General features: G+C 41.3%; 2 protein-coding genes across 2 annotated transcripts; both read left to right on the top strand.

Moving 5' to 3' along the window:
• Positions 1-8,390: 8,390 nt before the first annotated feature.
• On the top strand, positions 8,391-9,398 carry LOC127521832 (olfactory receptor 1496-like). Its single transcript, XM_051911278.1, has one exon. It carries the CDS (start codon positions 8,391-8,393, stop codon positions 9,396-9,398), a length of 1,008 nt encoding a protein of 335 aa, XP_051767238.1.
• Positions 9,399-13,362: 3,964 nt separating this feature from the next.
• LOC127520325 (olfactory receptor 24-like) lies at positions 13,363-14,839 on the top strand. Its single transcript, XM_051908311.1, has one exon. It carries the CDS (start codon positions 13,808-13,810, stop codon positions 14,837-14,839), a length of 1,032 nt encoding a protein of 343 aa, XP_051764271.1. The 5' UTR covers positions 13,363-13,807.
• Positions 14,840-16,143: the final 1,304 nt, after the last annotated feature.

Here is a 16,143-nt window from a genome sequence, read left to right as displayed (position 1 = left end):
CAGGGGGAAACTCCCAGCCTGTAAATTACTCTCCCGCAGAATTTGAGCCAAGAGTTTTCTGCCTTTGAGCGTTCTCAGGAAACACTCAGGCTGATGGCTGTGGCCTTGGCAGTGTGCCAAATGTTCTCGCCCAGCACGGGTGGCACCCCTTGGAAAACCCTTCGAAGTGTGTTTATAGAACTTGTTAAATTTGTCAAATTCACAAGTTCACGCTTACATATAAATTAAGTAGAGTAAAGGTTATGCGTATTTGGTGTGCTGTCCCTAGGGGGAGGGCTCCAAGCTCGGAATTTTGGCCCGAACCCAGAGTGCTCCCCCAAAAAGCAAAAGAGCAAAGGAAAGACTAAAGACCCCCCAAAGGACCCAAGATTTGGTGGACTGGCATTTCGAAAAGAGGGCCTGTGTTGTCTCTGACGGGAGCAGCTCACAGCGCATGGACACTTGACCGGGAGGGCTCTTGCATCATTGGATGAGGACATTGCTGCTTTGGCAGTGGAGAAAATTAGCCAGAGAAACTGAGCTCCTGCAGGAGCGAGGAGGTAATGCTGCTGCGGCAGTGGAGAAAATTAGCCAGAGAAACTGAGCTCCTGCGAGAGTGAGGAGGTAATGCTGTTGCATTAGTGAAGGTAAGATTAAATCAGAAATGGGCTCCTGTGGGAGCAGAGGGGACATCACTGCTGTGGCAGAGGAGAAAATTAGCCTCTGATGAGCAGTGACCGAGTGTTTGAATCTGATGCTGGGAGAGGCCTTTTGGGGCAGCTGTGGTTGCTGCTCCTATGTGAAACAAATGACTGAAAAAGTGAATAGGTTGGGGTTGGATCCGCCTTTGGAGCCAGCAGCCTGAATTTCAGAAAAAATCTGTGCTCAGATGTTGCTGGCAACTGGGAGTGGGTATCTGTGTTCCAGAGAAGAGGGAAAATGATGATCTAGCCTGGAGAAGAGAGTTAGGAGGGGAAGGCTCCAGGGCCAAAGTTGTCTGCGGAGGCAGGCTTACACTAGGATCCATGGCTGGAGCTGTAGTCCAAGGACAAAAAGAAATTTTAAAACTGATGACTGAGCCTGCACCGCTAACAGAGGCATCTCACGCTAGGAGCTGTAGGTCACTTAGAGGCAGCAGGAGGGGAAGGAAGTGTTATCCAGGTCTGCGTTACTAGCGGAGGCAGCCTCACACTATGAGCTGCGGATCACGGACAAATGGGGAGGGTTAGAGAAAGTGGGATGAATGGCTGAGATGGCTGAGCTTGCTCCGCTAGCATAGGAAACCTCACGCTACGGGGTGCTGCACCGGGAAAAGCAGCAGTGTGTGGCTGAGTGAAGGGAGGAAGAGTAGTGCCTGGGGGGCCGACGCTCATCTTCTAGCGTGTGAATCAAAAACGTGAGGGAGAGGAGATATGAAATGAAAGGGCAGACTTGCAGGATTAAACGCATCACGAAGTTTAAATGGCCGAGCAAAGATAGCAAGTCACATTTAGAACAGTTTGGACTGTCTAGGAAGGTGGATGCGACCAGAAATATCCTATCGATTTTTCCTCGTGCAGTAAGGCCTGGAAATGAACTGTATCCAAGTTAATGCCCAGAATTCAATGGACGTGGCAGGACCCATGGTTTTATCCTGGTCAATTGCATTGGCTTAGAAAGGAAGTAGTAGAGGGTTCTTAAACAATGGTACAGTAAAAAGAGGTTTAACATTTATATTTCGTTAGACCATTAGACTAACGAAATATAACCATTAGAATGTGTGTCAAGCCAAACTATTATATTTTATGCGCCATTTAAAAATGCCAGAGAAACAGTGCTCTCTGTAATGGGAACAACAAAGGTATATTGGATATAGATGCGTTATGGAAGCGTCACGTTATTCAAGATTGAACAGAAAGCCTCAATAATTAGCTATTAACTTATCTAACTGGATTTAACCTTGTGATAAACATGCGAGTTTGCAAAATAGATTAAACTGTAGTGAACAGCACATTCCAGGGCCCAGTTTATGGCCGGGCCCCTCTCTGTCCATAACAGCGGACAAAGGTTTGCTACATTTTGATTGGATCTTGGTGGACTAACACAAACAAACTGTCCAACGCCATCAGATAAAGATGTAAGGACAACATCCAGACCTCTCTTAGAGGGCAAGAAGAAGACCTCTTGTACCAAGCCTGGGAAGGACAGGACTTCTCATTGGTCCACATGCAGTTTCTGCCCTTCACCCATCTAGAGACTACTTCCTAAGGTTGGCCAGAGACTGCCATAAAAATTCCTTGGGACCTCAGCAGCAATGGGTGAAGCAAAGAGAGATCACAAAGATCCATCCAAAGCCATTCAAAACTATGTTTGAAAACCTTAGAACTGATGCAAACTACACACATCCATTTCATACTTATTCACAGAAATAAGTATTCTCAGTGACAGCTATTTGTAGTGCAACATCTGACACAAATTCAGCTGTTAATGTACAATTGAATGAATGCATGACAGTTCAATCTTCTTCCATCATGTTTAGTCTCTATTTGTTTAGGATATTGCCAAAGGTATTCTGGTGGTGGTTTGGAAAGTGAGAAATACATTGGTAAACTTTAAAGACACTGTAAAGACTTCCAACTTTGTGCTTTATGCAAATGAGTTCCACAGGGGAAAGAAGGGTGGGCCACACTGTGTGTGTCCCCTCTGATGCCAGCAGCCAATCACAGCACTGGAATGGAGAAGCGCCAAATTGCAATCTCCTCCTCATCAGAAAGGGATAAAGGTACCCTTTCAACAGACATTCCTTGTTCTGAGTCTGTCCTGCACGGGGATAGACATTAACAGATACACCGTTCTGAGTCTGCCCTTCAAAGGGGAAAGACATAACAGATATACCGTTCTGGGTCTCAACTCTGTAAGGAGTGAGACATTAACAGATATGCCGTTCTGAGTCCTGGCTTGCGAAGCTGAGACACTAACAGATACAACACCGTTCTGAGCCTCTGGTCCATCCAGAGAGACAACAACAGGTCGCACGATCTGAGTCTACAGCTTGTGAGGCAGCAACAGAGACGACCACGTTCTGAGCCTCCAGCCTGTGAGGAAAGAGACATTAACAAACACTACGTTCAGAGTTTCCGTCCAGTGAGACAGTAACAACATTTGCAACAAGGTTAAGCTCAGGAGAGCAAACCTTGCTTCCAAGGTACCTCCGTCTGCGTGTTCCAGATTGTTAAGGACCTTCTGCACCTACGCCAGGGCCTCATCTGCGTGTTCCAGATTTTAGGACCCTTTGGTGCTCCAGGAGACCAGCATCCCACAGAGCTTCATGTTCAAGACTGTTGAAACAGATTCTGGCTCCTCTCCCCAGTGCATTGTCACCCAGCACAACCAGTGGAAGACGTCACTGTCATCGGACTCAACCACGTGGAACGTAAATATCACTTGACCAAACCTCTTTCCAGAGACCTTGGCATTGTTGTATATTATCAGTATATAATTTCCTAATTCCCATTAGATGTAATATAGCTGATGTTAGTTAATAACAAATAACCTCTCGTTTATTTGTCTGGTGCATAATAAGGTTCTCCACCTTATTATTTTCAGAGAAACAGTTTATCTTTTCATAAGATAACGTAACTCTTCCATAGCCACACCCAAATTAATCACTTGTATCCTATGTATCTTATGCACTTTTTTCCTTTATCATTCATGGTATTCATTTAGTAGTTGTGTTAGTTATTCTTGTTTATCTTTTTGTTAATAAAATTTATTTTATTACACTTGTGTCTTCCTTGTGCTGATAATACAGAAGAGGCTCTACAAGTTAGCGATATCACCAATCTTTCAAATAAATCAGCTGACCATTTTACATTAATTCTAAATGAATGAAAAGCCCCTGTTGAGAATGTTCTCATACTGTCAAGGTAAAACACCTTGACTGGTGCCCTGAACTAGGAAAAGGGGGAAGTGGTCGTCTGATGTACTCATAACCACACCTTAAGAGACGCGTGATCCAAAAATCACAACGTCAGTGGTCACGTGAGTACCACTCCCTATTTTACTTCGCGTCCTTGGATGGGCGAAAGTAAAAATCACTACAAAACTGTCATCACATAACAACAGCCAAGCATTTCCCAGTTTACAAATACAAATACAAATAATTTGTAACAGGTAAGAAAGATCTACAAATAGAAAGCTTTGTAAATGATTTATTCATGCGTTTACACGTCATCTATAACAAGTGTTGAACACTTCGTTGTGTGTACTGCAGTGTGAGTGCTGACTGGTGAGGGTATAGACAGCTGTCCTCTCTGACACACATGGAGTCTTTAACTCTGCGCACCTGATGTGAGCTTCAGTGGAAGGTAAAACTGGTTGAGAGGTTGACTTTATCACTAGATCCCACACACTCCACACAGAACACAAGTCTGTGGTGATGAGTGAAAGGATTTAACACAACCCACTGGAATCACCTGACTGTAAGGCATTTATAAATGTTTATCCACTTCAAAACAAATAAATTACTCTTCTTAAAATTAGTGCTTTAGCATACCTGCATGTTTGTGCTTTTGAACACAGACCAGCTTACAACTTCATCAATAAATCATATACTGATCATTTACTAATGGTTTGTTCATCATTTGTTCATGATTAACAATTATTTATTGAGAGAATGATACTAAAACAATTTTGTCATAAATACTTCATTGATTTATAAGTGATAAATAACATCAACTAATAACTTATAAACCATCTACTAATGATCTGTTTGATTTATTTCATGATTTAAACATTTTTAAGATAACTTACAACATTTGTAAATCGTTAGCATAACACTTATTAATCATTTATTGTACATTGTCATGTTTTGTGAATGATTTGTTCATCATTAACTAATATCTTATAAGTGTTAAAGAGAGAGTGAAAGAAAAAAAGATGGAGAGAGAGAGAGGGGGGGGGGGGGGGGGATAAAAGAGAGAGCCCAGAAAAATAGCAGAGAGTAAAAATAGCCAAAGCAACAGTTAAAATCTTCTTTTATCCCTTCCTTGACCATGTGACTGAAACCCAAAGTGAGACATTCAAACTGACTAATCAGAAGATTAACTTCCCCCACTGTACTAAAGGTGTGACAATTCGTAGACCCCCGATGTACATACATCTTGGCCTACGGGCCTTCATCACTATCAACACCTCTTTGCCTTCCAAATGGCCCTTGTAGCAAGAGAGACGGGGTTGCAAAGCAAAGCAAATGTCTTTGTTCATTTTAAAATATCTTTGGATATTATCAACCTTACTAAGCAAAGCGAAATTCAACCAGGGGCAGAAAATGAACAGGATTTGAGCTGTGCTCTTACATTTTTGAGCCAGCGGGGGTGGAGAGCGGGAGCTGGCAGAAACTGAATCTGCGGCGCGGCTTGCTGAGGGCCTGTTGCAGTGGCCTGATGCTAGAGGAAGGCCTGTTCTTTCATGGGAAGAGGGTGGCATTGTCCGAGATGCAAGCTTGGTGCTCGAGGGCCTTTTTGTCCATTTCTTTATGGCTGGAATGATTAAATGGGCAGGAGTAGAGAAAGACGGGGAAAGAGATCGCAGATGTTTTGCCCGTGGTGTGTGCTGGAACCGGTTTGTTTGGGCTGACACCCATGAGATAATGCAGAGGGCCAGAGGATTGCGGTAAAGATTCCTCAAGGACGAAAGATTTTTCATTGGACGGCAAGAGCTCGATTTCAGACATGTTGAGAACGTAGGGCGGGGCCTAATGCTGATAAACTGTCAAACAAACAGAAGTAAGTCTGCTGTATATAAACCTCTTGTCATTAATTGAGCTAATTACCTGAATGTTTTCCACTCGTGTTAATTAGGTTAATTATCTGAACATGCACCTCCTGAATTTTGTTAATAAAACATCATTAGTTGGCGATCCTGGCATGGCTGCCACACTATTGTGATTTAGACATTATATTGTTGAGTCCTGTGATGTGTAAGGCACCGACACTGTTTTTCTAAAATGAGTGGAACTGATCATGTTTCATTCAGGGAGTGTGTTTAACCATCACAGACTCCTGCTTATCAACCACCCAGAATCCCCTTCTTAGGAAGTGGAGTGGGCTTTGTCAAATGGGCCCACATTTTGCAGGGGGAAACTCCCAGCCTGTAATTTACTCTCCTGCAGAATTTGAGCCAAGAGTTTTCTGCCTTTGAGCGTTCTCAGGAAACACTCAGGCTGATGGCTGTGGCCTTGGCAGTGTGCCAACTGGGACTGCTTGATGTTCTCGCCCAGCACGGGTGGCACCCCTTGGAAAACCCTTCGAAGTGTGTTTATAGAACTTGTTAAATTTGTCAAATTCACAAGTTCACGCTTACATATAAATTAAGTAGAGTAAAGGTTATGCGTATTTGGTGTGCTGTCCAGGGGGAGGACTCCAAGCTCAGAATTTTGGCCCGAACCCAGAGTGCTCCTCCAAAAAGCAAAAGAGCAAAGGAAAAACTAAAGACCCCCCAAAGGACCCAAGATTTGGTGGACTGGCGTTTCGAAAAGAGGGCCTGTGTTGTCTCTGACGGGAGCAGCTCACAGCGCCAGGCGGACAGGTCCTACTGGCCGACGAATGAGGAGCAGGCATAATTTGGAACGACCCATCAGGAGCAGCTTGTGGCATCAGACGGGTGAGCCCTACCAGTCGATGAATGAGGAGCAACGTGATTTAAGCCGCCTGACCAATAAAAATAAATCTGACTGACTGAAATAAATCATTATATTAGATCATATTTATTTAACAAAAGTAACACAGTCAATAACTACGAAAAGAAACTATAAGACAGAATACAGTATACACTGTACTCAGGCAGTATTATGCCATATAATACTGTGACTCTATAAACCAACACAGTAAACAACACTATAACACACCAAATGGCAAGACACTATTTTAGGACTGCAATAACTAAGCAATAATGGCCGCCCCACGGTGGCTCAGTGGGTAACACTGTCACCTCACAGCAAGAAATTCCCCTGTTCGAGCCCCGGTTGAACCAGGAGTATTTTCTGTGTGGAGTTTGCATGTTCTCCCTGTGTCAACCTGGCTTTACTCTGGTTTCCCTGACAGTCCAAAGACATACAGGTTACGTGGATTGCATATGCCAAACTGACCGTAGGAGTGTGTGATTGTGTGACCATCAGGAAGGGCATCTGGCATAGGTAAAACCTGTGCCAAATCCAATGTGTGTGTGCGGATAATTCCGATAAAACGGAACCGGCAAATAAGTGGGAATAACACTAGGAAAATATAATATATAACAACTAATCGTCTGTTTGCTGTGCTACAAGACAGTCCACAACTAATGTCAATTCACAACAGTTATAAGCTAGTTTCTATCATGGAACACATTTGGAAAATATGGTTGTATTATTATTCGGAAATGTTATGAATACACAGTATTTTTATTTATTATCTGTATTTACTTATATCTGTTGTTGAGGTCCACAGACTTCACTGAGCATAAACGAGCACATGCACATCAAACAGACTGCGTGACAGATTAATGCAGCACAACCATTTTGATTAAAATATTCTTTTTGATGAAGTATTTGTTGTTGATGTCACAGTACGCTATGTAGCTTAATCTAATGTAGAGTGAGACGCAGGAAGAATGGGATACTAGAGACTTTAAAAACACAGAGAATCAACAAAGCAACTACACATTACTTAAGCATTGACAATGATGAACAGAACTGGGAAAACTATGAGGGCTTACATATACAGTGAATAATAATTAACAAAACAAGGAACAGGTGTGAAACTAATTAGAAACCATAGTAACAAACAAAGACAAGAACTCAGGCAGCCAGAACAGTGAAAATGAACCAAAACAGAACATGACATGACCTTGCATTTAGTTTTAAAATCAGTTGTAGCTGTAGTATATTATAATGAAAACAGTAACTGAAATGCGACATAATGAGACGTTCTGTTATGAGAAGTTCGTTTGTGAGGGCTTTAATTGGGGCATTATTTGGATGCAAAAACAAAAAGAGGTGCTTTCTGGACAGTGGCACTGTTGCTTTACTCCTGCCCCTTCTTGCTCAAGTCTATAGGGAGAAGCGTTGCTCCATCAACTAAAGTCCCAAGATCAAAACAATGATCTATTATAAATGTGTCCGATAGCTGGTAGAATAATAAGATTCTGGCAGCTTAGTAGCAGGTTGAGTATAAACCATATGTGTCTTCTCTTTTCTCTCTAATCCTTTTACTGTAATGAGCAATTACTTTATTAATTTTAGTTCAATAGGGTTATATCAAAGAACATCTAAACCTTTTTGTCTATAAATGCATTGTGACTGGAAATGAAATCAGTATTTGAATATTCTGTGTTATTGAGTGTATTTCTATAACAGTTCTTCATCACAGGTCACAAAAAGCCAGACAACAGCTATCATGAGCTCCACGCAGTCAAACTCCTCTGCAAATGTGACCTTTGTTCGTCCTGCAACATTTTTCATCAATTATAATATTCCACATGCAAAATACTACTATGTGTTCTTGTCTTTGGTGTATGTTGTGACTGTTTTAGGGAATTCATTTATCATGTATATAATTTATTTGGCCCGCAGACTTCACACTGCCAAATACATGGCTGTTTTCCATCTGGCCCTTTCTGATCTGTTGGTAAGCTCGGCTTTGATTCCAAAAGTCATAGACACATTTTTATTTGAGCACCATGAGATTTCATATGAAGGGTGCTTAGAAAATTCGTTTTTTGTATATCATTTCATGACTGTGGAGTCTTTTACACTACTTGTCTTGGCTTATGACAGACTGGTTGCAATTTGTTTTCCTCTACATTATCATGCCATTGTAACAAGAAAAACAATGTTTCTGATCATATGCGTAATGTGGATTTTTCCTGTGACACAGTTTTCTATACTTACAGGTTTGGTGAATAGACTCTCTTTTTGTATATCGAATGTGATTGATAGTTATTTTTGTGATCATGGCATTTTATATAAACTAGCTTGTAATGATAATTCTATAAATATTATGATGGTAAAAATTAATTTTGGTCTCCTAATTTGCACACCGCTGATACTGATCTTCATCTCATATTTCTGCATTGCTCTGGCTTTGCTTAAGATTGCTCATGGTGCTGAACGGGTCAAAGCCATGAAAACCTGCACCTCACATCTCATGTTGGTGGCAATCAGTTATATCCCAATTTTATGCAATCATATTGCATCCTTTACAACACCTATCCATCCGAACACCCGGTTCATTAACAATTCCCTGGCACAGACAATACCACCTATGCTGAATCCCATCATATACACTCTAAAGTCAGACGAGGTCATGCAATCAATAAAAGAACTGTATAAACGAAACAAGGTGAACACTACAAAAAGAATGAAATGTAGTAGGAGAAATTCAAAACAAAAATTACAGGTTTGAACCTAATCAGCTGTGATCATTCAACAAATATCTAATTTAACAGAGTTGATTGATTTTGTATGTTTGATGTTGTAACAGAAACTGTGTTGTAAACAGGCCAAATATGTTTAAAACCTCAGGGTTGAAACCTAGCAGAGCTGCTTTGTGATTGCTTCCTTTATTTGAAAACAACATATAAAAAATTTCAGATTTAGAATTTATTCTGCATCATGTTTGTTATTCTGATGAACAAACATATTCACACTCCAGAATATATTGATGTCTTGAATGAATCATTAGCTGGCATTTGTTTGAGCTCTGATGACTGTGACCCACAGACAGATTCTGAATTAAATATCCAGGGATTGACTTTTTTTTTTTTTTTTTTGAGAGTGATCCTAGAAGTTCACTCCAGAAGTTCAGTCCAGAATACAGTATACATGGTACAGTATTATGCCATATAATAGTGTGAATCTATAAACCCACACATTAAACAACGCAATAACATACCAGAATGGTAATACACTATTTTATAATTGATAATGAAAGGTCTTGATTGCTCTTGTCTGTGCGCTGTGCATGAAGAAAGTCCATGAGTAACGTCAATTTACAGCAGTTACAAAGTTTCTATGGTAAAACACATTTGTAAAATCATTTCGGTGGACATTTATGGAATGTGTGATCACGGCTCTCCCTCTAAAATGAGTGGAGCTGATCATGTTCCATTCAGGGAGTGTGTTTAACCATCACAGACTCCTGCTTATCAACCACCCAGAATCCCCTTGCTTGATGTCCTCGCCCAGCATGGGCGGGCAGGGCGGCACCCCTTGGTAAGCCCTTTGAAGTGTGTTTATAGGACTTGTGAAATAGTTGTGAAATAGTTGGAGATCCTGACGTGGCCGCCACACTATTGCAATTTAGGCATTATATTGATTAGTCCTGTGAAGTGTAAAGCACCAACACTGTAGCCTTTTTTTTCTCAGCGTTACTGTGATATAAGCAATAGTGCTGGCCACTATTGCAATAGCAATAGTCATTCACCCACGGTGTTCAACTAGGTCTGGTAGCTCAGCGCTGCTGTGACGTAAGCAAGTGCCGTTACTGCCTCTGCCGCTTTGCTCTAAACACTCATGACGACGTCAGCAAGACTGTCCACTCTCTTATGTCTGTTTTAACGTCCCCAGCTCATTAAGGGCAAGTGGAACAGTAATTGCATTTGTGTTCTGACCATTCTTCTATGCAGTGCATTAGATCAAGATATATCTATACATATATACATATGTAGACATAAGAATCAGAGCTCCTCTTCCACTTGCTCTCTCATAGTATGGCAACTCCCTGACTTCGAGCAGTGAGTTGCCTTGTTTTAAGTGGTTTGGCCTTGATCACATTATAATGAAGCATAGTAGGCAACTATCTGGGCCCTGACCAAGATGGCAGTTCCCACCCCATCTTGGACAAAGGACTGACTGAATCGTGCGTTATTGAAGCATTTGTTCAGTTAGCACATTGGAACAGACCCTCACACATCCAAGGGACTGGATTATGTCAGTGGACCTGAAATATGTCTACTTTTATGGGTTTTCAGTACTTTCATGGGCATTTGCTTATCTTAGTAATGTGGTGTAAAACATAAGAAAAAAGGCCTGGTGAAACTTGCCCCGTGTCAAACACCTTATCTTTAATGCAAGAGTACTCAGACTGCGACTGTATGCCCTTCTTGCTCTGAGTGTATAGCCGCTATAATGGCTTCTCGCCATCATGTTCAGAATTGCCCGGCTGAATGTCCTAAGCAGACGCTTTCGAACTGGATAGTATAAACCATCAGTCTGGCTTATGCTTACCAGAGAGCGGACTGCCCTATAGGGTTCGTGCCCACTCCACTAGGGGTTTGTATTCGTCTTGGGCTTGGTCTTAGATACGTCTATTTCAGGACATATGTCTAGCAATGGGATGGTCTTTGCAAAATACTTTTGTTAGATTCTATAACCTTGAAATCCCTTCTTTTGCACTGCATGTGTTGTCTGTACAATGGTAGAAGGGTGAGCCGTCATTGGATGGCTGAAAGACCTTGTGGCCACGCCCCTCCTCAGCGAGTGGTTTCGACTTCGTTGTATAGTCTGGTATGCTGCGATAGTGCCTGCACCGGTGTTTTGTTACGGGACTATATGCTGGCTCTCTATATGTGTTCTTATTTATTTTGAACAAATATATTCACCACACAACCTGCAGCGTTCAGTGTTGGTATTTTCTTGGTTGCACTGGTCTAACACCTTGGCCGTAGCCCTGTGTTGGGTGGTGCTCGAGGAGCCAGCGCCATCTTGGCCGATTGTCAGCTGGCTGGTTGAGTAGGTGCATTCACGCCATATCATAATTACAGTAACTACAAGATTATGGCTCGTAAAAAGCGCTCACATCCTCGTAGACCTCGTAATTACAGTTTGTAAGCTGGGAGTTTTTTGAAAGCTCCCACGTGTACCAAGTGGCCTCTGTACCACCTGACCGCTGTAGATTAATTTAGGCGTTGGTAGTGTTGCCATAGAAACGCATATTTTTCAGTCCGAGGATGTTAACAGAACAGAATATAACATCATGTGTTGTCATCTGAAGATTACGGTAATTACGCGGTGGCGTGAATGCATCAAGTGTCTCCACCAGGTCCAGTGGCCGACATAGGGGGAGCTTGGCCCTCTGCTTATTTATATTCACCTGCTTTGGCATGTGTTTATGTTAATTTCCGTTTCAACTCTTATTTTAGATTTGGGGATTGTGTTGTTTTTACAAGACGGGGATTTTAGACATTCCCCAAAGCGTCAGCTGTAGACCAAAGAGGAATGTCTCAGGTTCTAACGTAACCATGGTTTCCTGAGAGGAAGGAACATGACATTGCGTAAGCTGTCATGTAAAAACCTTTTCAAAGTCTTTGTGCATGCTTTCGCTCAGTCATCATTGGCTACTGCAGGTGCAATAATGTGATTCAATAAATGTTCAGCATTTTCGGAGAAAGGGAGTTTCCCCAAAGCATCTGCTGTTGATGCAATGTCTCGTTCCCACCTCTCAGGGAACCATGGTTACACAAGTAACCCGAGCTGTTTTAAGATCAGTTACATTTAATTGAAATCTTACATCAAACGCAATTAGGCCTATATTATAATGAGAACAGTAACTGTAATGCAACGCAATGAGACATTCTGTAATAAGAAGTTTTTTTGTGGGGGCTTTAAAGGTGGGATAAGTAGATATTCAAAAAGGCTGTTGGACATTATTGAAATCAACCCAAACAAACCCACCCCTCTCTTCATTGCTTAGCCTCCAAAACTCACTCTTCAATCCTGTTCCTAACCACCCTGCTCGGAATCAGTCTCGAACCCCAGCCCGTTCACTGCTGGCAGGTGAGGCAAGTGCACTGACAATGACGCTAAACACCGCATTCGTTAGTGATCGTCAGTGTGCAGTGGTTTACCTGCACAACTCTCACTAGCTGTATGCTGTCACTGTGAAACATGCAATGCGAGAGTGGATGTCTGTTTATCACAGCTGACGCACAACAAAATGCTTCATGAAAAATACAGCGCAGATGATGAATGAACGTCAAGGAAGCACAAAAAATGAACGTACAGTACTCAAGAGTAAATACAAACAGCACAGCAGCTCCAGACAATGAATGACACTCAAACCTAGTGTTACTCACGTGTGAAGCGGAATCAAAGCAGCCTCTGCGTCTGTTTCTCAGGCCTTTCCACTTAGCTCTCTCCAGCGCTGGAAAGCCTTTCTAATATTACCGTGGGTCCTAAAGATCTTGCCCAGTCATAACCCTTCATTCCAGTGATATTCTTTTGAGCTCTTTTCTATTGCGTCTCATCATCTCTCTTTCTGCAGTTTTTTTTCCCTTTTCTTGCTCGTTCTGTCTCCTCGACCATTATACGGCCCCTAATGCTGATTGGTTACACGTTTGTTATTGGACTAACTTCCAAACAGTATTTTTTAAAATCTACTTACCCCACCTTTAATTGGGGCATTAACTGGAAGCTAAGAAAAAAAGAGGTGCTTTCTGGACAGTGGCACTGTTGCTTTACTCCTGCCCCTTCTCGCTCGAGTCTATAGGGAGAAGCGTTGCTCCATCAACTAAAGTCCCAAGATCAAGACAGTGATCTATTATAAATGTGTCTGATAGCTGGTAGAACAATAAGATCCTGGCAGCTTAGTAGAAGGTTGAGTATAAACCATTTTTTTTTTTTCTCTTTTCTCTCTAATCCTTTTACTACAATGAGCAATTACTTTTTTTTTAATATTAGTTCAGTTACATCAAACAACATCTAAAAAATTTTGTCCATAAATGCACTGACTGGAAATGAAATCATTATTTTATTATTCTCGGTTATTGAGCACATTCTTCATCACAGGTCACAAAAAGCCAGACAACAGCTATCATGAGCTCCACGCAGTCAAACTCCTCTGCAAATGTGACCTTTGTTCGTCCTGCAACATTTTTCATCAGTGGCTTTTCTAATATTCCACATTCAAAGTACTACTATGTGTTCTTGTCTTTGGTGTATGTTGTGACTGTTTTAGGGAATTCATTTATCACGTGTATCATTTTTTTGGCTCGTAGACTACATACAGCCAAATACATTGTGGTTTTCCATCTGGCCCTTTCTGATCTGTGTGAAAGCTCGGCTTTGATTCCAAAAGTTATAGACACATTTTTATTTGACAACCATGACATTTCATATGAAGCATGCTTGGCAAATATGTTTTTTATATATCATTTCATGAACATGGAGTCTTTAACACTACTTGTCTTGGCTTACGACAGACTGGTTGCTATTTGTTTTCCTCTACAGTACCATTCCATTATAACCAAAAAAACAATGTTTCTGATCTTAGGCGTAATGTGGATTTTTTCTGTGATATATTTTTCTGTACTTGTAGTTTTGGTGAATAGACTCTCTTTGTGTAGATCGAATGTGGTTGATAGTTATTTTTGTGATCTTGGCCTTGTCTATAAATTAGCTTGTAATGATAATTCTATAAATATCCTAATGGTAAAAATTAATTTTGGCCTCCTGATTTGCACACCGCTGATACTGATCTTGATCTCATATTTCTGCATCGCTCTGGCTTTGCTTAAGATTGCTCATGGTGCTGAACGGATCAAAGCCATGAAAACCTGCACCTCACATCTCATGTTGGTGGCAATTGGTTATATCCCATTTTTAAGCAATCATATTGCAACCCTAACAACACCAATGAATCCGAACACCCGGTTAATGAACAATTCCCTGACGCAGACAATACCACCTATGCTGAATCCCATCATATACACTCTAAAGACAGAGGAAGTCATGCAATCCATTAAAGATCTGTATAAACGAAACAAGGTGAACACTGCAAAAAGAATGAAATGTAGTAGGAGAAATTCAAAACACAAAAATGACAGGTTTGAACCTAATCAGCTGTGATCATTCAACAAATATCTAATTTAACAGAGTTGATTGATTTTGTATATTTGATGTTGTAACAGAAACTGTGTTGTAAACAGGCCAAATATGTTTAAAACCTCTGGGCTGAAAGCTAGTAGAGCTGCTTTGTGATTGCTTCCTTTGTTTGAAAACAACATATAAAAAATTCAGTAAAGATTCTAAAGAATAACATTTTCATTCAGTGATTTAAGCTTAACAATAAGTCAAATGAAAGAACACATTTTTATTACATTTCCTTTAAATATAACAGATGTTTTAGAAATGCTTCTGCATGATGATTGTTATCCATATGAACAGACATGTTCACACTCCAGAATATATTGATTTCTTGAATGAATCATTAGCTGTCATTTATTTAAGTTCTGATGACTTTGATCCACAGACAGTTCCTGAATTAAATATCCAGCGATCAACTTTTTTTTAAAGAGTGATCCTAGACATTGTAATGCAAGCATGTGTATCAGTGAAATAAATCATTATATTAGACCTTATTTATTTAACAAAAGTAACACAGTCAATAACTACGAAAAGAAACTATAAGACAGAATATAGTATCTGTACTCAGGCAGTATTATGCCATATAATACTGTGAATCTATAAACCAACACAGTAAACAACACTATAACACACCAGATGGCAAGACACTATTTTAGGACTGCAATAACTAATCAATAAGGGCCGCCCCACAGTGGCTCAGTGGGTAACACTGTCGCCTCACAGCGAGCCCCGGCTGAACCAGGAGTCTTTTCTGTGTGGAGTTTGCATGTTCTCCCTGTGTCAGCGTGGGTTTACTCTGGTTCCCTTTCAGTCGGCCACGTTTGACGTACGGCAGTTGGGATATCGCTAGAGAGCCCTATCAGCTTCGAGTGAACTACAACAGGCCAATGAAGTTGGCGTGCGATATTTGCATAATGCGCACCGTCCCCGCCAGGTGGTATAAATAGGGGAGCAGATGTCATCGCACTCTGTCTTTCGCTTCGGACTCAACCTGTGTGTTCCTGCTATTAGTCTGAGAGTGACTTCGCAAGCCTTTGAAGAGCTTCTGTTCTACAGTGCTGGCTTTATGGCACCTTACAGCGAGGCCGTGAGCTTTCCCAGAGTGAGCTTCTCGAGCTGTTATGCAGCTCTCAACTGCTGTTTTCACAGCATTATTTGCCCCGTTTGGTTTGCGATTTGGGCCGGTTCCTCTGTGTCTGTGACTCAGGGAGTGAAAAGTGTACCTGCAGTCACATCGCGGCTGTCCCCTGTGTGCTTTGGCACAAAGAACAAGAGCTTCTAAAAGA

The sequence above is a fragment of the Ctenopharyngodon idella genome, chromosome 10 (assembly GCF_019924925.1).
Source record: "Ctenopharyngodon idella isolate HZGC_01 chromosome 10, HZGC01, whole genome shotgun sequence".
NCBI lineage: Eukaryota > Metazoa > Chordata > Actinopteri > Cypriniformes > Xenocyprididae > Ctenopharyngodon > Ctenopharyngodon idella.
This window is presented reverse-complemented; position numbering and strand designations above follow the sequence as displayed.